Source organism: Xenopus tropicalis, chromosome 3, assembly GCF_000004195.4.
Source record: "Xenopus tropicalis strain Nigerian chromosome 3, UCB_Xtro_10.0, whole genome shotgun sequence".
Lineage (NCBI taxonomy): Eukaryota > Metazoa > Chordata > Amphibia > Anura > Pipidae > Xenopus > Xenopus tropicalis.
In genome coordinates, this window is record NC_030679.2 from 48,585,012 (window position 1) to 48,610,204 (window position 25,193).

The 25,193-nt window shown below is 39.0% G+C and overlaps 1 protein-coding gene across 3 annotated transcripts in view; it reads left to right on the forward strand.

Annotated features, from left to right (window-relative positions):
* The first annotated feature begins 4,063 nt into the window (after positions 1–4,063).
* Positions 4,064–25,193, forward strand: part of ano4 (anoctamin 4) — an 88,755-nt gene continuing 67,625 nt past the window's right edge. For all 3 annotated transcript variants that reach the window (XM_004912893.4, XM_012959855.3, XM_012959856.3), the window contains exons 1-3: positions 4,064–4,560; positions 12,851–12,931; positions 14,730–14,984. In XM_004912893.4, coding sequence (XP_004912950.2) covers positions 4,332–4,560; positions 12,851–12,931; positions 14,730–14,984 — 565 coding nt within the window. In that variant the 5' untranslated portion in view covers positions 4,064–4,331. The remainder of the gene's footprint in view (positions 4,561–12,850; positions 12,932–14,729; positions 14,985–25,193) is intronic.

Genomic DNA, 25,193 nt, shown 5'->3' on the forward strand with positions numbered 1-25,193 from the left:
CGCCTCACTGTATATAATGTGCTGGTTTTATAAATACAGACTGCGCCTCACTGTATATAATGTGCTGGTTTTATAAATACAGACTGCGTCTCACTGTATATAATGTGCTGGTTTTGTAAATACAGACTTCGTCTCACTGTATATAATGTGTTGGTTTTGTAAATACAGACTGCGTCTCACTGTATATAATGTACCTGTGGTGTCAGTGCTCACTGCCTCTCTCTCCATAAAACTAACTTAAACACATCTAAAGGGGGGGTTCACTTTTAAGTTAACGTTTAGTATGTTATAGAATTGCCTATTCCTAGCAACTTTGCAATTGGTCTCCCTAATTATTTTTTTTATAGTTCTTGAATAATTTGCCTTTCTCTTCTGCCTCTTTCCAGCTTTCAAATGGGGGTCACTGACCCCGGCAGCCAAAAAGTATTGCTCTGCGAGGCTACAATTTTATTATTATTGTAATTTTTTATTACTTATTTTTCCATGCAGGCCCCTTAACTATTCATATTCACATCTCTTGTTTAAACCACTACCTGGTTTCTAGGATAAATAAGACCCTAGCAACCAGATAGCTGCTGAAATACCAAATGGAGAGCTGCTGAACAAAAAGCTAAATAACTGAACTGAGGACCAATTGCAAATTGTCTCAGAATATCAATGTCTACATTATATTAAAAGTTAATTTAAGGGTGACCTACCCCTTTAAGCTAATTGATCCGAAACACAAATGGATGGAAAACCCCTCACAGAAGTGCACCTATGAATCCTAAGCATTTTAGGGTAAAAATGCTCTCCCACCCACACTTTTGTATCCCTGGGAGTCAGTGGAAACCGCAAGAGGTAGTTGGGAGGTTAATTTTTTACACCAGCAGCGAATCCACTAAGTCTCACATTAGCTGTAGGTCAGTCTCTGTATGGCCCATCTTTAGCCTCCCCAAACAAAAAAGTCACCCTCCGCCTATGGCTGTGCCTGAACTTGAGAGAGAGTGCCAAAGGGCCTGTGACTGTACTTGGAGAAAGGCAGTGTTTAAAGGAAGTGCAGTAGTGAAGCTGACTGGGAAGTAGGCTTTGTGGTCTGGCTGAGAGAGAGAAGTTACCTCTGAAATGTAAGTAACAGGGTGCTAGCCTTGCAATGGTACAGGAGAGGCTCTGGGATAGTCACAAGGACTACAACCTCATTTGTTAGAGACTGTTATAATTTTGATGCCATATGAAAATAAGCAACTTGTTAATTTGTTTTGAGCGAGTAGTTAAAGGCAAAGTTATTTATCTGCATTTTTTGGTGTCCATATATTTTCTGTGCCCCAGATCCTCTGCTATCCTCAGCGCCCGATTTCAAATCCGCCCGCCCCGAGGCCGCCCCCCCATTTGCGCCACCCTCTCCCCAGTGCGCATGCGTGAACAAACCTCCCCGCCGCGCCGTGCTGCGCCGACGCAAGTGCGCATGCGCGGCCATTTAAACTCCCATACGGAGCAGTGGGGAGAAGTCCCCATTGCTCCGTATGGCCACTAAATGTTAAAATATCGTTGCGGCGGGGCGGCATGCCGCCCCTAAAATTGTGCCTCCCTAGGCCCGGGCCTTTGTGGCCTCGCCACAAATCCGGGCCTGGCTAACCTGCCTACCATAGCGAATTTCCCTCCAAAATTACATGTACAATACAGTACAGGTGGCAGGTTGTCACAATATATATACTTTATGTGTGTGTATATACACAAGGGCCATGATTATTCTGTAAATTATATTTTAAAATGACAATTTATAATTACTTGTGTATTATAATAATGTACCCCCCATTTTAAAATCAGCCTTTAGTCTTGTACCTTTATATAGCCTTGGAATGCCTCAGTGGCTTAAAATATCCTTATATTTTACTATTGGGGGTATATTATTTACCATATACAGTATACAAAGAGGTGTATGCTCTACAGTGGATTTACTGCCTGAGTGCTAATGAAAATATTAATAAAAAGAAAGGCATAGCACTTCACAAGTCATATTGGAAAGAAAAAAATATATATAATCTGATTTGCCCACTCCCGATTTAGATACATGGCAATACATTATATACCACTCCACAGAAGGGGAGGAAATTGCTAACTCATTCAATTGCAATTAGAATGAAAATGGTTTCATAAATTGGACTCAAAACTGTTGCCTTTTTAAAAAATATGTTTAGCCATATGCCATATGCCATCTTTAATATTTGCCTTTTATTGAATGATATAGTGGGGCAGACTTTACATAAAATGGCATGGCTCTTTACATTGCTTTTTATTCATAGGCACTGCTGGGGTTAATTGTACTGGCTCTTTCTTGAGCCTAGTGATGACAACTTGCCTGGTGCATGATGTGCAGAGCATAAAATTTCTTCTACATGCTTAAGTCCCTCTTTATATTTCCCTTGGTGGTGATATATTATATACTGTGTGTAATACACATAATATACGTATATAATAATAATACATATATATGTAATATACATAAGTGTGTGAATTTAAAATCACACATGTATAAATGTTTAAACACAACATAAATATTAACCTTTTCAGCTGTGCAATAATTCTAATTCCATCTTTATTGTTAGCAAAACTCTTACTGCACACTGCAATAAGGTGTGAGTATATACTGATTATAATATGGGATGAGAAAAAGTTGCATAAAGACTGCAAAAATGATTCTGTGAATATTTTGGCATATTTCTCATACATTTAGTTTTAATGAATAATAAAGCTGAATTATAAAAAGCCAAGCAAAATCTTAAATGCATCCTGCTTAGAATAAATTGCCCACAAATTTAAAAACATGTCTATCAGATTTATCTAATTCCCACTGCTGGCACAATGGTGCCAGGAAATAGGCTCTGCCCAGGACAGTAGTACAATAAACAGTGTGAGATCCACATTCTGCAGCCTCTCAAAAAGATAGTTTATAACTTTAATTATGAAACATAGAGGGGAGCTCCAGACATTGCTTGTTTTAATGCACATTACTGATTTGCAGATCGTGGGGAAAAAAGATAGAAGTACTGTATAAATTACATTAAAAAAAGCATTAAAAACGAAATTTAAGATTTGTATATACAGCCTGATCTGAAATATGTTGATTTTAGCCTGAAATGTGTTTTTTTTTTGTTTTTAACTGCAACTGCCAACATCTTCAAGTAGCTTGGCCACTGTGGATGCACCTAAACTAGAAGGCTTTACTTTAGAAAAATATTTCCCAAAAATGCAAGTTACATGCATAAAATTAAAACAGTGCTTCTTTATGTTGTATAATATAAACTTGTATTTTCGATAGATCATATATTGTACACAGTACAAAGAACACTCAGGCATACATACAGGCTGGCCTCTTATAACAACACAGTTTCCCCTCACCTTTCTCCTCCCTGTGCTCTAGTCACGTGACGAGGAATCCATTTTGACAACCTGAGATCTTGGTGACTCAGCCAGGGGAAGGAAAGGGTTAAACCGAAGCTGGCTGAACTCAGAGGAATGAATGGGATGAAGGGAGCATAAAACACATTGCACATACGCTGCAATCATCTTGCAATCGAGTTCGGTTGTCCATAGGTTTCAGAATGAAAGTGAAGTCTGCAACAAGACGTTTCAATTTGAATATGAGAAAAACTACTAAGTAGCCTGCCATGTGGAAACGTATAGTAAAAAAGAGAGAGAACGCTATATATAATAAACATATATATTTGTTGCTGTGATATATACAAATACACACACACGTTTTTATTAAGGTTTACTATTTTATTTTGGCCAGACTGTGATCTGACTCTGAACACATGCTTGCAGAACGTAAAGGTAAACTTTGCAGAAGCTTTAGTCGGGACAGCTCAGAGCTCTGCAGGTCCCTCCCTCCTCCCGTGTCAATTAATCTCACAGATTGCCACAGGCTATGGGGTAACACAATAATCACTGCTTGGTTTATAGCAGAGCGACGTTCTTCTAATTTGTCACTCGAATTCCTTGGATTAAAGGACCTGCAGTGTGAATTGGGCACCACGCCCCCATGTCCCAGGCCCCGCCCCTCTCTGTGCGCATCAGCGGCGGAGTGTTGGGAGCGGAGTGGTGCGCTTTAGCTGGGTACCGGCACTGCTCCAGGGATGCAAGAGGAGAGTTATCGTTCCACAGAAAGGAATGTCCATTAAAGGGCATTAAAAGACGGAGAGACCCAGCTTGGATGTGTTATTATCTGCCTCGACTTTAGTTGGATGGAGGTGGCTGTGGATTTGTGAGCTCTGGATCCGGGACAGGTGGCTGTGGATGAGACAGGTTTCTGCCCCAGTCCCTGGAAGGTGCCCAGACAGCATGCAGGAGTCATGCACTGCCCACATAAGGGAAAGCTAAGCGCTAAGCCGCGCAGCCCCAGGTTCGAGTTCGGGGGAGCTGCGCTGGAGCTAAGGCGCTACAAGTCCATAGACACCAAGAAGGGAAATGCCGGGGGGTTCAACTTGGGCTCTCCGCGCCTGCAAGCGCCCATCTCTGTGCCTACCAGCCCGGCTTCTCGGGCATGCAGCAGCCCAAGGGGGTCTCCCCTCACCGGGTATGGTAAGTGGCACTTCATTGCTGTCCCTGGTACCTCTGGGCATGGCAGAGCTGCTCTGTATGTTCCAACGAGTGTAGAGAGTAAAGGCAGAAAGTATACACTCCTAAGTCTTTTTTAGTATTAGTATTAACTATTATATTTCTTCTACAGTATCATGCCATGGCTATGCCATGAATCATCATCTGTCTGTCAGTATACTGTATTCCTATATCTGTGAGTCTAACCCATAGGAAGGGGGTGCAGCTATATAATAGTATGTATATGTGTAAGGCAAAGAGATGCAGTGTTCATAGTAAGGCAGAATAATGCATTTTGTAATATTGTGTATAGTATGAGTAAGGGATGCCTTTGTTGAAAACTGTTCACAGTAAAGCAAGAAAACATAAAAAATAGCATTTTGCCTAATGGAAGAAATCATAATACTAAGCTACACTTTCATAGGTGTTAAAGTTATTTGTAAATGTAATGACTATTGAATGCAGTTTTTGTCCCTTTCTGTCCTCCTGGTTTAGAATTTAGCAGCTCTCCTCATGCCAAGTTTACACATGATAAATCAAGCGATAACTTTTGGGTTTTCACATTGTACTGTAGAGTAATCAGTACACAGTACATTCATTGGAGTGCTGTCTATAGCTGTGGTGAAGCCACTCACTTGCAATGCTTATTACATGGATCATGTACACAAAGCGTAACAGATAGCACTCAAATCCAGCAAATGTGCTTGTGAATCTTACATTTTATTGAGATCTCCACACAAGGTTTAGGTTATACTCCCCCTTTGGCAAGTGCTCTCACCAAGGTGTAACAGGAAACAGGTATAAATAGGTAAGGCCCTGCCCCCTTATTCTAGACACTGGGTATACAATTATCACGTGTGTCCAATGTTTGGACTATTTCCAAGTGTCATGTATTTTGGCAGCAAAATGTGTCTCAGACAGTGTGGCTGAATTTCTCTCTGCTATGCATTATCGAATATTTCAGTCTTATTAGATAGATGGTGCTATAGTAGAGACATATTAAAGGGGTTCTAAACCCAAATAATAAATTAATGTAATTTGAGTACATTCATATTCTCTTTTAAGTGATTTTATACTGCTAGGCACTCTTTAAGCTCAACAGTGTTTTTGCATTTTCTATGCACTTCCTTTATTCAGTTGCTGACTCTCAGTTAAGCAAAATCTCTGCTATTAACAGTCTAAATTTGCAAATACTACATAAACTGGTAGATAAAGAAAATGGATGTACATTTAAAATGTAATCAGAAAAGCCCCAGAATAACTTGACATCAATTCATTTTTGGGGGTTTAGATCCCCTTTAAAGGAACAGTTCAGTGTAAAAATGGGTAAAATGGATAGACTGTGCAAAATAAAACATATTTCTAATATAGTTAGTTAATCTAATCTATAAAGGCTGGAGTGGACAGATGTCTACCATAATAACCAGAACTTTACTTCCTGCTTTCTAAACTCTTAGTTAGTCAGTGACTTTATGGGGGCACATCTATTTATATTACCCAGTTTCATTTTAACACTGAACTGTTCCTCTAAAACCCTCCTTGTTACAGTTTACATTTCTGTATGTATTTGGAATCTGAGGTGGGGATGAAGGACCTGGAGGAAATCCTCACAAGCATGGGGAAACTTACTGACTCCTTTTACATACAGCCCTAGCTGCCATTGAACCTAGGACCCCCAGCACTGCAATCCTAGAATTTTAACTACTGCGCCACCATGCTGGAGTTAGCTTAGTTGACATCTTGCTAAGATGTCTTGCCTGCCTATCCCATGGGTTAGGTGGCTGTGAATCTATTGTAATGTTTTAGATCAGGAGCTGACTGGCATTGTGGTATAGAGGTGATATGTGAAGTTGTGTCTTGTTTGAATAGGAAACCATTTACAGAGGCTAGCTCTGGGAGCAAACTGAGAAGATGAAAACCAAACTGTTAATCACTCTATCATTAAGTCATAACTGGCATGGATAAATAAGGCATGAGTGTCTGCATTAGCCAATTGTCTTGCTTAGCAACATTTTATTGAAATACAAATGTAGGCTAAGTTTACTAGTGATATCCTGGCATTAGTTTAATTTTATCTGGATTAAGCATGCTTACTGTGACACAGGGGAAACAAACATGGAATGCAGAAAATTAATTTCTTTCATCTGTTAAAGGCTGTATGTAGCCATACTATTACACAAGGAGAATGAGGTGCAACATGTCATAATATTTAGCCACAAAGCACCTTGTTTCCCTGTATTTGTGCCACTACTACCTAGGTTCCAGAAACAAAATTTGTCCCTGTTATGTGTGAGGCAGAATTTGAACAGCCAGTTCATTAGGCAGGCATTAAATACAATCTCTTTGCTCTGCTTCTTGTGCCAAATTCTCTAACAAAGGCATAGACGCAACCATCACAAGAACACAAAGCATTATCGCACTACATCATGCCATCTTACTTCCTGTTTACATTCCCAGGTTACTTTCTGATCTATGCCATGCTGCATGTGGCAACAGCAGTGCAGTAAATCAAAGAGACATGGTATCAAAGGAGTTACACCTACAAAGGAAACCTGGAGAAAACATTATAAGCATTATACTTTGTGCTAGATTGGGCAAAAAGTTCAGTTGACTAAATTAACTATATGTGAGGCACAGGCTGAATTCATTAACCCCAGGATGAATTACACTAGGCATGATAAATTCCAGTTTTGGTCTAAACTGTTTATAATGATCCTGAGTCTTGTTTTTTGAAATGTCTCCTTGACCTTATTTTTCTCTCTGATTTCCAAAACTCACATAGCTTACTTTGTGGGAAGTATTTCTATAATACACAAAGGCTGAGTTGTGTGGATAGAGTTACAGATAAGCCGGTAATTGGATCTTTCGAGACACCTTTGTTTTCATTCTTTATAGAGAGACAAAGTCCTAATGGAGCTGCACTTAAGCTTTCAATGTATTTTGATTTTTCTTAAGAAGAAAATTTGTACTGTTTGTTGGAAGCCAAGAGGTGAATGATAATATTGACTTGAGGGGAAATTGTCTAGGCTAGAAATGGAGGAAATAATAGGAAAGTGAGCAGATATCAGACAGGTATCCTAATGCAGAATATATCTATTAAGCTCTTATTTTACATCACTCCAGACCTAACTTAACACACTGAAGTACATTTCGTGACTGAAGAGTGGTGGAGAACTTCACAAGTATCCATTACAAGTATCCCACTGAAGGGGTTGTTTCCAATGGCAGAGCAAGGTGCAAAGTGCAAAAATGAGCAAAGAGTCATTTTTTTCTTTTTACATTTTGCACCTTGCCTGATTTGTACTCCTGACTGCATCAATAAGGCCATTTAGCTCTGCTGTATATAGAGGGGACAATAATGGGCAGCAAATTGGCATCTCTTAGAACAGCAAATGAGTGCCAGGTGATGCCAATTCCTTGGGAGCCCAGTATTAACCATATTAACCATGGAGCTCTTGCTTACTTGCATCTGTCATAAATGAGTCTTCTTCAACTTTACCCCTGCCTGAGGATAAAGGTATTTATCTTTACCATTCTTCTTAGTACACAGAAATGGACACAGGGAGGGAGCCATTATTATTCCTCATGTAAACTGTGCTCCAGCAAGATGATCTTATTTTAATGCAAGCTACTCCATTTGTAAACAGGTTTTACTTTATTTATTTTTATAATCAGTTAAATTTGATGATAACCAAGTAATAGTGAGGGTTTTTATTTTTTGAAGTGACAAAATTAAATTTTTTTTCTGTAGCAGTAAACCTGCAGCACATCTGTGTGTTTTTTTTTTCATCTGGCATTTATGTATTATTAAGCTGAGGAAAAGCTATACAAGAGGTAGACAGAATGGTTAAAGAGGCCCAAAATGCAGATATCATTAATATTGCAGGACTGTAATCATAGAAGTGCATAAAATTGTCTGTAAGAGTTGAATGCATGAGGAAGCTTTAGGCATATGAAACAAGCTCAGCAAACAGTTATCTTAGGGAATAAGAACCAGAATGTCAAAATACAGTTTCATTACTAACTTGACTGGCTTAGGCAGTTTACTCACTTAAATTTATACAGAAAAGCTCCCTTTAAAGGAGAATTAGGCTAGAAATTATACTCTTTAATGTTTTGGGCTTCTGTACAAGCCCAGTGCCACAACAACCCTTTAGCAGCAATGATCTGTGACTCTGGTAATTCTCACATCAACTCCAATCTTCTTTTCTGTTGATTTACCAGAACATGCCCTGGGCTGCTAAGCTTACCTAAGCTTAGGGACTGACTTACAATATACATTATATATACAACAGGAAATTCTCAATACAAGACTGATTATTAATTACTGTAGTTCAGGTTCATATTAATTGGCAACTCAGGAACCAACACATTTTGCATCAGAACTGGTTAATAATCAACCCTATAGCAACAGCGAATGGGAAATAAGTCACTTAATTTTCTACTAAAGTTTTTATGATTTTCAATGACCCCTAAGCCTCTCATCAGCAGTTTTTGGTTGACATAGTGGGTTATAAAAAACACCCAGAAAATAACCACCAGGAGGAGGTCTCTCCTTTCCTGTCTACCCCTAAAGTGGTTTAATAAATGTCCATCAGAACAAAAGCTTTTCTGGTGGCAGAAAGAAAAGGGGCTTCATTTATTTTTGTTGCCAAAAAGTGCAAAAACATAGGTGCAGTTTTTCATGTTTTTTTAACACAAAACAGCATTTCTTCAGAATTCATGTGCAATTTTCAGGTGAAACATTTTGTGCCAGTTAGTCTACGATAAGTGGATGGGCAGCTGCACAAATCACTCCTTGCTTGACTTGGCCTATGTAACATTCCAGGTTGTACCCACAGCTTAACTAAAGGGCCAGTCAGCAATAAATTCCCAACGTCATCAAGATAAACTTGACTTTCTTCATGTGCTGCACTTTGTCAGATTTTAAAGGGCAAGTCAAACCAAAATATAATTTTTTGCCTAATAAAAGTAAACACAATTCTAAGCAACTTTTCATTATACATTCATTACAAATTTGTGATGGTTTTTGACTTATTTGTATATATAATTGCTATCAGAATTAGTGTTTGCCAGTCCTTTTCTATTCTCTGTCCTGATGGCTTTTGAAACAATGTAACACAAGGCAGCAGACTGACAGACCTGTCTTGCTGGAAGAGACTGACCTTTGCAACATTATTTAAAAACAAACATCCAGGATTACAGCATATGCTGCTTTCAATAGCAATTGCATTAACAAATAACTTTTAAAGCAGTAAACATTTTTAGTAAATTCACATTGTAAAGTTGCTTGAAATTATGTTTTCTTTATTAGTCAAAAAAATATTTTTGGGGTTGACATGTCCTTTAAAGTGACGATTATTGCCCAAAACCACCCTGAGGTGGCTCCTGTGATGCTGCCCTCCCTTGCCCCCAAGTGCTCACCTTTCATGCGCCGAAGGGGGTCCAGGGTGGGTCCGCAACTTTTCAATTTGTTTTTTTTTTAATCATTTTTAAAATATTTTCTCTTCTGACTCTTTCCAGCTTTTAAAAGGGGTCCTCAAACCACTCTTTGAGGCTACAGTTTCATTGTTATTGTTTCTTTTTATTGCTTATCTTTCTATTCAGACCCACTCCTATTCATAATCTAGCTTCTCATTCAAACCCTTGTCTGGTTGCTAGGGTAATTTGAACTGGAAAGGTACCGAATATACATTATAGCTCAGGGTTAATAGTGGTCACAGTTCTTACAAAGTGGTGTAACTGTCAAGGAAGCAGACCCTGAAGAGGTGGGAAGGTGGGGCCCAGACTGCAGGGTCTGCTTCTTCCATTTTTTTTGTAAATCCCCACTCCACGCTGACTCCCAGGTAGGAGAGCGGACGGGATTTTTGTTTTTTTTGTTTTTCAAGGTCCAAGGATCAGATGTCTCTGTACTCTGTACCCTGCACACCATGCAGCCTATGGACTGTGGGTCACTTCAATACCCAATTCTGAAATGCCATAAAAATATGCAAATGCAAAAGCCTGTTTTTTTGGACTGGTATTTTTCAGAGGGGCAGATTTATTAAATATTGAACTAGGAAATCTAGAAAGATTCCCATCAGGTCGATATTTTCCCATTTCTGAACATTTTCCTGGCAGTCAGGAAAGTGCTTTAAAAAATTAACACATTTATCAAAGAGGAGAGATGTGTCAGTTCAGCAGAATTTGTTTCAACAGTCAAATGCCATTCTACTCTCTGGGATGTTAGAGCTTCACTGACCTCTAACACCCCTCTAGACTATGAAATTCTCAATACCTTTTTTTTACCAAGCATCAACATCAACATAACATTGTTATATAGTTACATTGTTAATTTGTGTATTCCATCAAATTCAGAAGAGCTTTATGTAGTAAGCTCTTAACTTAACAGTTTGACAAATCTGCTCCTAAGTATAAGCTATTTATTGCTTGCCTATTTACAGTGGCTTGCAAAAGTATTCGGCCCCCTTGAACTTTTCCACATTTTGTCACATTACAGCCACAAACATGAATCAGTTTTATTGGAATTCCACGTGAAAGACCAATACAAAGTGGTGTACACGTGAGAAGTGGAACGAAACTCATACATGATTTCAAACATTTTTTACAAATAAATAACTGCAAAGTGGGGTGTGCGTAATTATTCAGCCCCCTGAGTCAATACTTTGTAGAACCACCTTTTGCTGCAATTACAGCTGCCAGTCTTTTAGGGTATGTCTCTACCCGCTTTGCACATCTAGAGACTGAAATCCTTGCCCATTCTTCTTTGCAAAACAGCTCCAGCTCAGTCAGATTAGATGGACAGCGTTTGTGAACAGCAGTTTTCAGATCTTGCCACAGATTCTCGATTGGATTTAGGTCTGGACTTGGGCTGACTGGGCCATTCTAACACATGGATATGTTTTGTTTTAAACCATTCCATTGTTGCTCTGGCTTTATGTTTAGGGTTGTTGTCCTGCTGGAAGGTGAACCTCCGCCCCAGTCTCAAGTCTCAGTCTCTTGCAGACTCCAAGAGGTTTTCTTCCAAGATTGCCCTGTATTTGGCTCCATCCATCTTCCCATCAACTCTGACCAGCTTCCCTGTCCCTGCTGAAGAGAAGCACACCCAGAGCATGATGCTGCCACCACCATATTTGACAGTGGGGATGGTGTGTTCAGAGTGATGTGCAGTGTTAGTTTTCCGCCACACATAGCGTTTTGCATTTTGGCCAAAAAGTTCCATTTTGGTCTCATCTGACCAGAGCACCTTCTTCCACATGTTTGCTGTGTCCCCCACATGGCTTGTGGCAAACTGCAAACAGGACTACTTATGGTTTTCTGTTAACAATGGCTTTCTTCTTGCCACTCTTCCATAAAGGCCAACTTTGTGCAGTGCACGACTAATAGTTGTCCTATGGACAGATTCCCCCACCTGAGCTGTAGATCTCTGCAGCTCGTCCAGAGTCACCATGGGCCTCTTGGCTGCATTTCTGATCAGCGCTCTCAGCGATCAGTTCAGCCTGTGAGTTTAGGTGGACGGCCTTGTCTTGGTAGGTTTACAGTTGTGCCATACTCCTTCCATTTCTGAATGATCGCTTGAACAGTGCTCCGTGGGATGTTCAAGTCTTTGGAAATCTTTTTGTAGCCTAAGCCTGCTTTAAATTTCTCAATAACTTTATCCCTGACCTGTCTGGTGTGTTCTTTGGACTTCATGGTGTTGTTGCTCCCAATATTCTCTTAGACAACCTCTGAGGCCGTCACAGAGCAGCTGTATTTGTACTGACATTAGATTACACACAGGTACACTCTATTTAGTCATTAGCACTCATCAGGCAATGTCTATGGGCAACTGACTGCACTCAGACCAAAGGGGGCTGAATAATTATGCACACCCCACTTTGCAGTTATTTATTTGTAAAAAATGTTTGGAATCATGTATGATTTTCGTTCCACTTCTCACATGTACACCACTTTGTATTGGTCTTTCACGTGGAATTCCAATAAAATTGATTCATGTTTGTGGCTGTAATGTGACAAAATGTGGAAAAGTTCAAGGGGGCCAAATACTTTTGCAAGCCACTGTATATATTTAAGTTCTCTTGCTTTAGGGTAGTCCTTTTCCTAATATCTTGAGGTAGCTATTGGGACCCACCAATCTTTGCCCTCGGTCCACTGGTACCTTAAAGCGGCCTGGGGCTGAAAAAAATTTAGGCACCCCCACTAATTATACTGTTCCTTTAAGGGTGTTCTCTTATTCTATCTATTTATTTCAAACTATTTTGCTCATATTTTTCAGACACAGATCCTGCCAGCGAGAGCTACAATAATCTTTCCAGTGGAACAAGCTACTACAGCTGTGTCAGCCAGATCACTATAGGTAAGAATGCCATGTTTCAACAGCATCTTACCCTTAAGAATTGACTCTTGAGGATACTTATAAAATCCTAGAGGGATGCAAGCTGCCCCATTTACAATAACTGTTTTTTATCTTTTGGTTTCATATACATTCTGATGAATCCACCATGTTCTACCATTACCACAATCAGGGGCACCTTGGAAGTTTGCTAATGTAGAATATAAAGTTTTGCTCTTGTGCACTGAAAGAGCTGAGTACCAGTTAAAAATACAATGAAAATTCAGCTTATTCAATTTTTCCAGATGGCAGAAGCACCCATTTGGGTACATTTATTGGTTGCATGAATCATATTCATTTTTAAACAAAAACTCTCCGTTTCCTGTAATTCACTATTTCATATGATAAATACCTCATCCACATAGTGAAAATACATAAAAGGATACTCTGCGCTTGTATAATCCTTGGGTATCTTGAGTAATCCCTGGCCTGTACAAAACAGTGTTTCTTAACCTTTTTCACAGGGGACTGAAAATAAGGTCAGCCAAAGGAGGTTTAGAACTAAGCCATGCACATGATTTTTGTTTGTGTTTTCTATTATTCAAATAAACCACATTATTAAAAGGAAACGTGGGTACCCAGTTCAGCTGCCAAATGGTAGTTCAGGTCAAGCTTATCTCAATATCTCATATATTGAATGGCCCCTATCTTGATGGGTAAATGCAAATATTTTCATCCCGTAGATAAACCTACTAAAGGCTAATGCAACCAGGTATGGCTAAAATGGTTGCCAGTACATGCCAGTATATGTGCACCATTATTTTATGTTCACAAAATGTTGATTTGCATTTTATTAAGTTGGGGACCTCATGGCCCATTATAGTCCTAGCCCACCCAGATAACCCTTATAAATGGGGAAGCAGCATGGAGGCTATCACTTTTATTAATTAATAAAGAAATATACATACCTTTATGCATCTTTTTTTAATGGACATTTAAAAATCAAACTTTCTTTCTTCCCTAATGCTGCATATGAATCTTTGCTATTATTTCTCAAAAATAATGCAATATGTATTTATAAAAATCCAATTTCTCAAAGAAGACACTATTAAGATTACCACAAACAATGTTATTAATGCTTAATATTTAACTGATGATTTGATTGTGTTAAGAATATATTAAACACATTTATATTCCTTGGCATATCATTATACAAGGTTTATTATTCATGGTTTTCTAAAAGAGTGCTGGCCAAAAGTAGAATTGGTGGATTTAAATAGTATAATACATTTAAATGGATATTGTTCCCTAATTTATTTTTTTTATTTGCCGATTTTAGTTTCTTATTCAAAGATTATCCAGAAAAATGACTAAAAAAGTGTAATGGAACACAAAGCACAACTAGAATCAGCCTCTTTTGTTTTATAACACTTTATGATGCTGTTTAATAGAAGGTGCAGTGTAAAAACCCTTAGTTGCCAATCTTTGCTCATAAAGAACAGATTAGCCAAAACTAACTGCTGATTGGTTGCCATGGGTAGCTCAAATCAAACTTTGCACTTGTTATTATTTATTGTAAAAAAAAAAAAGTAATTGTTATTTTATGCAGTTCTGCCTTAAATTTTAACTAATTTTATAATACATTTAAATCTGATCTGAAACCATTGTAAAACTCCTGTAAGTGTCTGTGTGACCAATTTACTCACAATTCAAATGAGAATGCTGATAAGAACAGTATATGTACAGCTAAACTGGCACTCTTCATTATGAGAAATGCTTTATTACAGAAATGGCTATATCAAGTTTGTTTTTCTCTTCACAGGATTTGAAGTAAATGGACCAGTTTCAATAGGAATATCACACTGGAAGCCTCCATATGTGCACAATGAAACATATCTCCCCTTCGACCACAGCCAGCACAATGCAGAGATTCCTGCTAACCCAGTCTCATGTTCCTTATTGGCACAGATGGATTTATCAGCATCTTTATCTTGCCCCACCTCTCTGTCAGTCATACCAGCAGTTTCCAGGAGCAGCAGTCAGGATACACTAAGCCAGGACTCTGACATTAATCAGGGTAAGACTTAATTTTCTTTAACCAGTGATCCCCAACCAGTTGCTGGGGAGCAATATTTCTTACCACCCCTTTGGATGTTGCTCCCAGTGGCCTTAAAGGAGGTCCTTTTTGAATTCCTAGCTTGGAGGCAAGTTTTGTTTGCATAAAAACCAGACGCACTGCCAAACAGAGCCTCATGTAGGCTGCCAGGCCACACAGGGGCTACCAAATAGCCAATCGCAGCCCTTAATTGGCACCCCCAGGAATAATTTTCATGCTTGTGCTGCTTCTCAACTCTTTTTACATTTGACTCATGGGTAAAAAAAAGGTTGGGGAACCCTGGTCTACATGGTGTAAGTCTCTTCCTTAGAGATAATTCACAGCAACCCTTATTTATCAGGCCTACAGTTACTGTAAAGCTTCCAAATGCAGGATCTTTGGGTGTAGTTGCTCTTTATTTGTTTGAAATATGAGAGCATCATTTACTATGTTTGTTGAATAAACTAGCATACTTTACAGGGCATTTTCTGTTCAACTTTGCAGCATATATTTACTGCAAATTGTTATTTATAGAAGAAACATTAGAGAGTTGATCATTACAGCAGCAGACAATAAACTTTGATAATGGTTTGAAATTCAACCCCTTTCTCCTCTGACTTAGCCACAAATTGTTGCTATTTAGATATCAGGTGATCTAAAGTACCTTTCCTACAGCTTCAGTTTTCATCATTTCTCTCTGCATAAGAATAATAAAAATAATTACATATATTGTTACTTCTATATATTAGAAATATATATATATATATATATATATATATATATATATATATATATATATATATATACAAAATCAAAATACTCAAGAGGTCTTGAGAAAGGTCCGAGATGGGGACCGAAATGTCGTCCTGTTTTCTTTTTAATGATGCTGATTAAAAGTTAGGTTTTTTCTTAGTAAAAATACCTGGTGTGCATCTATATTTTGATTTTGTGTACTAACTGGCTTGGACCCAGGTTTAGTGATTAGTTTGTTTTTTTGTTTGGTGTGCTTGATCTTTCAGACTTCCACACTATGGGGCCCATTCATTAAAGCATGATTGAGTCCAAATGAGAAAAATTTGTATTTTTTTTCTAATTGTTAGAACTTTGTTTATTGACCACAATAATATCGTTAAAATAGTACAACTTTTTCGTGGCTTTCGTTAAATTCCACAAAAAAGTTGTATTTTTCGCAAAGACTATGACCATTTCGGAATTCAAGCTTTGGTATTGTGACTATCTTTTGGCCAGGTTGGAGCTGCAGAGTACCATTGAGTCCTATGGAAGGCTTCCAAAATCATGCATTGAATTTTCAAAGCCTGAAAGGTTTTACGATTACGATCATTCGGATACAAAAATTTTGTGACTTTCGAATCGCAACCACAATATTTTCGTACGACCAAGAAAAGAATTTTCACACATCAGAGATTATCGTGGTTACTCCAAATTTTTTCCAATCGTGCTTTTCATTTGCTAAAATTCATCCTTTAATGAATGGGCCCCTATGTGCACCAATACACACTCTCCTGAATAATCAGGTGTATTTCCTAGCGTGATTGCAGCTGGGTTAAGTGCTCTTGTAGTGATGCAACTGTGGGATCTTGGTAGAAACCAGATAAATATTCCATGTTATGGGAGAAGGTATACATCTCAAAAGAACAAAAATTTTAGCCACTAGATGGTATGTCATGTAGTTAACACACATTATATACGCCTAATGAATTATGACTTTAAAAACTCATAATTATGACTTTTAAAATTTGAGTTTAAAAGTTATAATTTTGACTCTTTAAAAGTTATAATTATAAGTTTAAAAGTCATAATTTTTAGTTTTAAAAGTCATAATTTTGAGTTTTAAAAGTCATAATTCATCATAAGGGTTTTTTTGCTGGCACCAGTACTCTTCTGTACTAGTCTAGCCCACTGCAGATATTAAGCCACAATAAGGGCTTTGTATCTGCTATCTTGTAAACATATTTATTTCAAGATTTAATTTATTTCAAGAGGGCAAACTTCTCAAAACTGACATTTTTCACAAATCCCACCATCTTTTCTATATGCAAAAATGCAATTGCCTTGTTATAATCAGGAGAAGAAAGAATGTTGTATATAGAAATGCTTTTCCTTTAGACTTAGTCCTTTGGTTGGATGGGGGCACCCCTATTTATACCAGTATAGTAATCAATAGCAGGCAAACAGTAGGTAGAATTTACTGGTCACTTGTTTAACCCTTTAAGTGCCAGCCGAATTCGTCATTTCGGTTCCCCCCAGTGCCAGACGTTTTTTAAGCATTTTGTACTCATTCACTTTAACAATGTTTTTTGGTAGGAAAACCTCCACGAAACTAGGGAAATTATATATAGTTTTTTTCGTCACTAATTGGGCTTCGACATACATACCAAATTTTATAACTTTTCTGGAGATATGATGTGTATTTTGGGTGAAATATGTAAAAAAAAAAAAAAATTATGAAAAATTTCTGTATATTTTGAGGTTTTTTTCCATAGAAAAGTTAATTTTACTCACTTTTTTTTATTGTTTGTAAAAGCCCTGATACTCCCAATTCCAACGATACCAAATATGTGGTGGTACCCCACAGTTCCTGTCCAGAAGTAACCCCCAAACTAAAGCAATACTTAGTACAATATCACACCAGAACAAAGCAGAAAAGCGCTTGTAACAGTTAATGCAGCATAACTTATATGTAAATCTAAAATATCCCCTCATGTTTGGTATCTTTAGAAACTACAGACCTTCAGGTTTCTAGGTGCAATGTAGTTTTCACTCAAAAGCCAAATACCTTTTGTCAGTGCATTGTGAAATTTGGAACTTTTTATGACATTTTTTTTTTTTTTTTCTAAAACGTAAACTTGGACGCATGATCAAATGTGGATTTGACAAAAAAAAATCTCATAAAAATTTTCTAACAAAGGCATATTTGAAAGACAAACTTCTCCTGAATAAAATGATGCCCCATATGTATGGGTGCACCTAAAGACATGGGCACCAAATACCCCTACCTGTGAAATAACCCCCACAAACTATATATTTCTGAAAGGTGCACACCTTCAGCTATTCAGAGACACCACTCTTCTCTTTCTACATGGAAAATTGTGGCCGCAGTCCCTTGCAGAAGTAAGCGCTTTGGTCAGAAATCAAGGAAAAACCAGATAAAAAACCTAGATTTCTCCCCAAAATCTCCATGGCAACTACCGAAAACTTACTAACCATCAATCTGCAAGTTCCCCTGAATAAAACGATACCCCATATGTATGGGTGCACATAAAGACGTGGCCACCAAATGCCCCCAAACAGGGGCAATGCATAAGGGGGGGCTGTGCTCTATGTGCTCTACCTGCAGTTATTTAGTCTAAACACCCCCATACCTGTGAAATAAACCCCGCAAACTATATATTTCCAAAAAGTGCACACCTTCAGCTATTCAGAGACACCACTCTTCTCTTTCTACATGAAAAATTGTGGCCCCAGTCCCTTGCAGAAGTTAGCGCTTTGGTCAGAAATCAAGGAAAAACCAGATACAACCCTAGATTTTGGTCAGAAATCAAGGAAAAACCAGATAAAAACCTAGATTTCTCCCCAAAATCTCCATGGCAACTACCAAAAACTTACTAAACCTCAATTTGCAAGTTCCCCTGAATAAAACGATACCCCATATGTATGGGTGCACATAAAGACGTGGCCACCAAATGCCCCAAAACAGGGGCAATGCATAAGGGCAATTTCAGTTGAAATTTTGGGGGCTGCGCTCTATGTGCACTACCTGCAGTTTTTCAGTGTTAACCCCCCCTACCTGTGAGATAACCCCCACAATCTATATATTTACGAAAAGTGCACACCTTCAGCTATTCAGAGACGCCACTCTTCTCTTTCTACATGGAAAATTGCGGCCGTAGTCCCTTGCAGAAGTCAGCGCTTTGGTCAGAAATCAAGGAAAAACCAGATACAAACCTAGATTTTGGTCAGAAATCAAGGAAAAACCAGATAAAAAACCTAGATTTCTCCCCAAAATCTCCATGGCAACTACCAAAAACTTACTAACCATCAATCTGCAAGTTCCCCTGAATAAAACGATACCTATGTCTGGTTGCACATAAGTACATGGCCGCCAAACCTGAAAATGCATAATATTGGGGCTGCACTCTATGCACCCCTTTTTTTTTGCCTGCACCCGAATGAATGGGATACGCTCGGGTGCAGGCACATGTAGCCGATATACGCATGAAAACGCGTGAGAATGCAAAGTCTCGCGTTTTCATGCGTATATCGGCTACACGTGCCTGCACCCGAGCGTATCCCATTCATTCGGGTGCAGGAACAAGTAGCAGGCGTAGGGCTGAATTTTCGGCAAGCGTTTTTCCACTTGCTGAAAAAAATCAGCCCTACGCCTCGTGTGGCATCAGCCTAACCCTTGGCAATAGAAACTACCAGAACAATCTTAGCACCTCTGGACCTTTCTAGAACAACTGAAATCAAATGGAATAAAACCACTAAAAGCAATCAAAGAACAATAGTTGCAATGAAATCGGTAAGAGCCCTGGATCCACCAATGTCACTGCAAAAGCAACCTTTTTGGGGGCACTAAACACACAATAAAGAACAATGCAAAGATAAAACACCATAAAATCAGTAAAATCCAATAAAACCACCTAAACCAACAGAAGAACAATAATTACAATGAAATCGGTGGTCAGAGCCCTGGATCCACCAACGTCACTGCAAATTCAGCACCAAATAGCAATAAAAAAAGTTACAGTGCAATAGAATAATTCAAAAACAGAAATCAATTATGAAAATGCCAAAAAAACACTAAAATGCAACCAAATAAATCAGATAATTATAGAGCAAGATCAGAAATAAAGTTTTAGTAAAAAAAAAGACTGCCAAAGAAAGCAAAGAAAGAAAGAAAAGAAAAGAAAGAAAGAAAAAAAAAAAAAAAAAGTGTAAGTGTGTGTGTAAGTGTCTGTGTGTGCTTGGGAAAGTTGTAAATAAGTGTGTATGTGTACAAAAGTGTAATAATGACAAAGATAGAAGAAAAAATGCAAAAAAAAAAAATAAGCAAAATAAACAGTGGTAGAGAGTTGTAGTTCAGCTTACCCAAGGCAGGCAGACGATCAGGGGCGATCAGGGGCGATCAATCCAGCAGGAAGGCAGCAGGGGAGCTCCATCTTGTCCAACGTGCGCAGCAGGAGTGAGGAGCCGACAGTAGGCGGCGATATTTAAAGGGACAGCAGTGGACACGTCATCAACGCGTGTCCACTGCTGTCATTGGCTGGCAACGCGATCGGTGCGGCTGGGGGACCCGGATCGGTGAGTATGTGTATGTTTGCTCGTTGCCTAGGGGGATCTGAGGGGTTTACAAGCGCTGCGCTGCTTTAAAAGCGAGCGCAGCGCTTGTAAACCCGACAGTGCCATTGGACGTAGATTCTACGTCCCATGGCACTTTGGTCCTTTAGTGCCTTGGACGTAGAATCTACGTCCCATGGCACTTAAAGGGTTAAAACCAAACATCTTGTTGTTTACTACAACTTTGCAAACTTAGTGGCTTTTATTACTTATGGAAGAAAGAAGATCTGGACAAACTTTGAGGCTTTTATTATATTACCCTGATCAGAGAAACCCCATTACCTGAGCCAGCTGCTTGGATGCCACATTAATAGCTTCATAGTTAATAAAAAGGGGTTTGTGAGTACTGCAAATGTTTGGATGACACTGAACTGTAAATGCGGAGCATAATTTGCAGAACAAATGTGGTTTTGAACAGATTGTTTAAATTGTATTTTAAATCACTGGATTTTTTCTTTTTGAAGATCACATACTGCTTATATTATTTGGCTGTGGGTATGGCCCCAAGACTCCGTGCTGGACAATATTAAATGTCTGGGCTGCAGTTGTGGTCTTTAAAGCTTATACTCACTGGGTCTCATATTGTCTCAATGTGGCTATTGGACTTTTGTCTAATTCAGCAGCAAGTCAAAGATATATATATATATATTTATTTATACTCATGTGATTGCACTGGATTTGACAAAGCCTCAGAACACAGTATTGATTTATTATGTGTAGATGGCATTCATAATTACTGCAGCAATGATCATTGCTCATGAATTTTAAGGGAATTTGTTTCTCTAATGTTGCAGTTCACTGCAAATATGATTAATAGAATAACTTGAATATATGAATTCCTGCCCAAGAAAGAGGGGGTGATATGTTGCCATGATATACTTTTAAAGGTTATCTGAGCTTGTGTGCACTTTTTTTTGTATAGAACTTCATCCTGGCACCGCTTAGACGTAGTAGGCATAACAGATACTGCTTAAGCTGGCCATACACGCACCGATAATATTGTACGAAACCTCGTTTCGTACGATATTCGGTGCGTGTATGGCAAGTCGACGAGTCGACAGATATCTGCTGATATCGGTTGACTCGCCGATCGGGCCAGTTAAAAGATATTTATCGGGTGCCATTGAAGGCACCTGACCAAAATCTGCCTTCAGCACTGAAATCAGCGCTGAATCGACACTTTCCTTTAGTGTAGGGGGGTAAAAGTTTGCCAACTTTAGTCTTGAGTTGTCCCCAGCAGTGGTTTGGCCAGCTAAAGGATGGGCCTGATATTACAGTTGGGAGAGGCAGTATGACCCTTGCCAGTTCAGTATTTGGGCAGTGGGTGTCAGGGTTACCTAGTTTATAAAATGGAAAGCAAACATGTGCCCTGCCTCTTTTGGTCTCCACTTGCTGCAGGAGGTGGTATGCTGGAGAGCCTGGGAAAGAGGTGGGTTCCAGTAGGAGAAGTAAGTAGAGATGCACTGAATCCAGGATTAGGTTTGGGATTCGGTCAAAATTCTGACTTGAATCCTTAAAACGTGACGTTTTGTCACATAAACATGAAGCTGACAATCTGAAAGAAGAGTTGCATGCAACACACTCCCTAATGACCACACCAGTTGGGCCAGATCTAAGGCATACGTCTAGGGTAATTGAGATCTTAGGTAACCCTATGTTCAAAAGTAAAATGGGCTGCGGTAATCCCAAAATACAACCATCTGCTATTGCCATCCCTGTATTAATGATAGGTAGTATGTGGAAGAGAAGTTGATGTCTCCCCTCCTGGCCCCACAACAAGCTTGTACCTTGCAAGTTAATTAAATTTTTACATTTTTTTTTACCTGTCACAAGGTGTACAATGCAGCCATTGCCTCAGGAAGAAATGGCCCATGGGTGAGCACTAAGTGACACTCTCTTGCTCCTTGTAGTGTTCTTGAACTTCTGCCCTGGGGTAGAATATATGACCCCTTTAAACTACCACTAGCTGCAGGACAAATTTAGAGACTATGGCAACCAGGGCTACCAGTAGAGGGCCCAGACAGATGCAATTCTTTAAGAAGAATAGAAAGGGAAAAGGCTTGCAGACCGGCCAAGCTATGAGGGTATTTAGGGGTAACAGTATGTGGCATGAGTGGATTGAGGTCATACTCAAGTTTGCTACATACATTAGAATTTTTTTGTTGGGTTCCCATTATATTTCGTTAGCAGGACCCCTGTGTGCGCAGTGGGCTAATAACCCAGGACCCTTGATTTTTTACACCAACTTCCAGAAAAAACTCTCTCCTGCAAAAGTAAACTTTTAACATAATATATTTGTGTGGAAACCCAAATATCATGCATATTGCATGGCACCTTCATCTCAACTCTATTTATTCAATCAGCTGGGACAATGGGCCATTTATTAAAGGCAGGCCACTTTGCCCACTGATGGCACTGATGGTGGCATCAACACCTTTGGCTACATGTCTTTGTCTCCATTCTGGATTGCAAGGACCTGCAATATAAGGTTCATAAGAGGTGGTTATTAGGATTTTTAATCTGGCGTAAGGCCTAGTGCGCAGCATAACCCTCTATGCCAATGTTTCTTGAATGACACAATTGCGTCTAGAGTCTTAGTGCGCAGCATAACCCTCTATGCCAATGTTTCTTGAATGACACAATTGTGTCTAGAGGCTTAGTGCTCTAGAAAATGATCCCAAATCCCAGATTTGCAAGATTTGATAACTACATCTTGTTAGGTGATTCAACCCTTCCTGTCCTATGCGCCTTACATACAGTACTGAGCCTAATTCCACTGATTAATATGCTTATCATTCTCAGTCACTGTGTTAGTAGGGAACATCCTATTCTCTATCAGAAAACAATGTTGGACAATATTGTGCATTTAGGAAAAAGCAGAGAACAGCTTTGGGAGTTCTAGAAAGGAACCATAAAAACATTTCTTAGTGAATGTATTCTCTTTTTTTGTAGTTAATGTTAAGTCTTCCATAAAGGACTCAAAGCTTGTACACTGAGTTCCTACTGTTACATAGTTACATAGTTACATAGGGTTGAAAAAAGACCAGTGTCCATCAAGTTCAACCCATCCAAGTAAACCCAGCACACCTAACCCACACCTACCAATCTATACACTCACATACATAAACTATAAATACAACCACTAGTACTAACTGTAGATATTAGTATCACAATAGCCTTGGATACTCTGATTGATCAAGAACTCATCCAGGCCCCTCTTAAAGGCATTAACAGAATCTGCCATTACCACATCACTAGGAAGGGCATTCCCCAACCTCACTGCCCTCACCGTGAAAAACCACCTACGCTGCTTCAAATGGAAGCTCCATTCCTCTAATCTAAAGGGGTGACCTCTGGTGCGTTGATTGGTTTTATGGGAAAAAAGAACACCCCCCAACAGCCTATAATCCCCTCTAATGTACTTGTACAGAGTAATCATGTCCCCTCGCAAGCACCTCTTTTCCAGAGAAAACAACCTCAACCTCGACAGTCTCACCTCATAGTTTAAATCTTCCATCCCCTTAACCAGTTTAGTTGCACGTCTCTGCACTTTCTCCAGCTCATTAATATCCCTCTTAAGGACTGGAGCCCAAAACTGCACTGCATACTCAAGGTGAGGCCTTACCAGGGACCTATAAAGGGGCAAAATTATGTTCTCATCCCTGGAGTCAATGCCCTTTTTTATACAAGACAGCACTTTATTTGCTTTAGTAGCCACAGAATGACACTGCCTGGAATTAGACAACTTGTTATCAACAAAAACCCCTAGATCCTTCTCCATTAAGGATACCCCCAACACACTACCATTCAGTAGATAGTTTGCGTTTATATTATTTCTACCAAAGTGCATAACTTTGCACTTATCAACATTGAACCTCATTTTCCAGTTTGCTGCCCAGTTATCTAATTTTGTCAAATCGCTCTGCAAAGCGGCAGCATCCTGCATGGAACTTATAGTTTTGCACAATTTTGTGTCATCAGCAAAAATAGAAACAGTACTCTCTATGCCCACCTCCAGGTCATTAATAAACAAGTTAAAAAGCAAAGGACCAAGGACTGACCCCTGCGGTACTCCACTAACCACACTGGTCCAATTAGAAAATGTTCCATTTACAACCACTCTTTGTACTCTATCCTTCAGCCAGTTCTCTATCCAATTACAAATATTATGTTCTAGGCCAATATTCCTTAATTTGATCATTAACCTTCTGTGAGGTACTGTATCAAACGCTTTAGCAAAGTCCAAGTAGATGACATCAACTGCCATTCCAGCATCAAGGTTCCTACTCACCTCCTCATAAAAGGCGACTAAATTAGTCTGGCAAGATCTGTTACGCATAAAACCATGCTGGCACAAACTAATAATATTGTGAACTGCAATGTATTCAAGTACCCTATCCCTTATTACCCCTTCCAAAAGTTTTCCTACTACTGATGTCAGTGCTATAACAATATACATGATTAAATTCCATGTAATTGGCAAGTAAGCCATTTAGACATTGCAGCCTCAGTAAATATAAAGTCTTGCACAGCTGAAGAGTGCAATATTATCAATGTGATTAATAGTGACCATTAGTCTGTTGTTCCCTCTGGCTGAGTGACAGTTATAAATGTGCTTTTTAGTTGGTCTGTATCCAAAAAATAGATAACCTAATTAATAAATAATTAGTAAGAGCACAGTGGGCTTGAGGGTAGTTATACATGTTAATACTGGGCATGTGTTAGGCAAAGGAGTTCTGTCATGTATTCATCCTGTATTTTTAGTGAAGTGTACAGTGATGCTGTCTAAATGATCACATGCCCTTGTCTAAGTCCAGATCAGATGTAGAG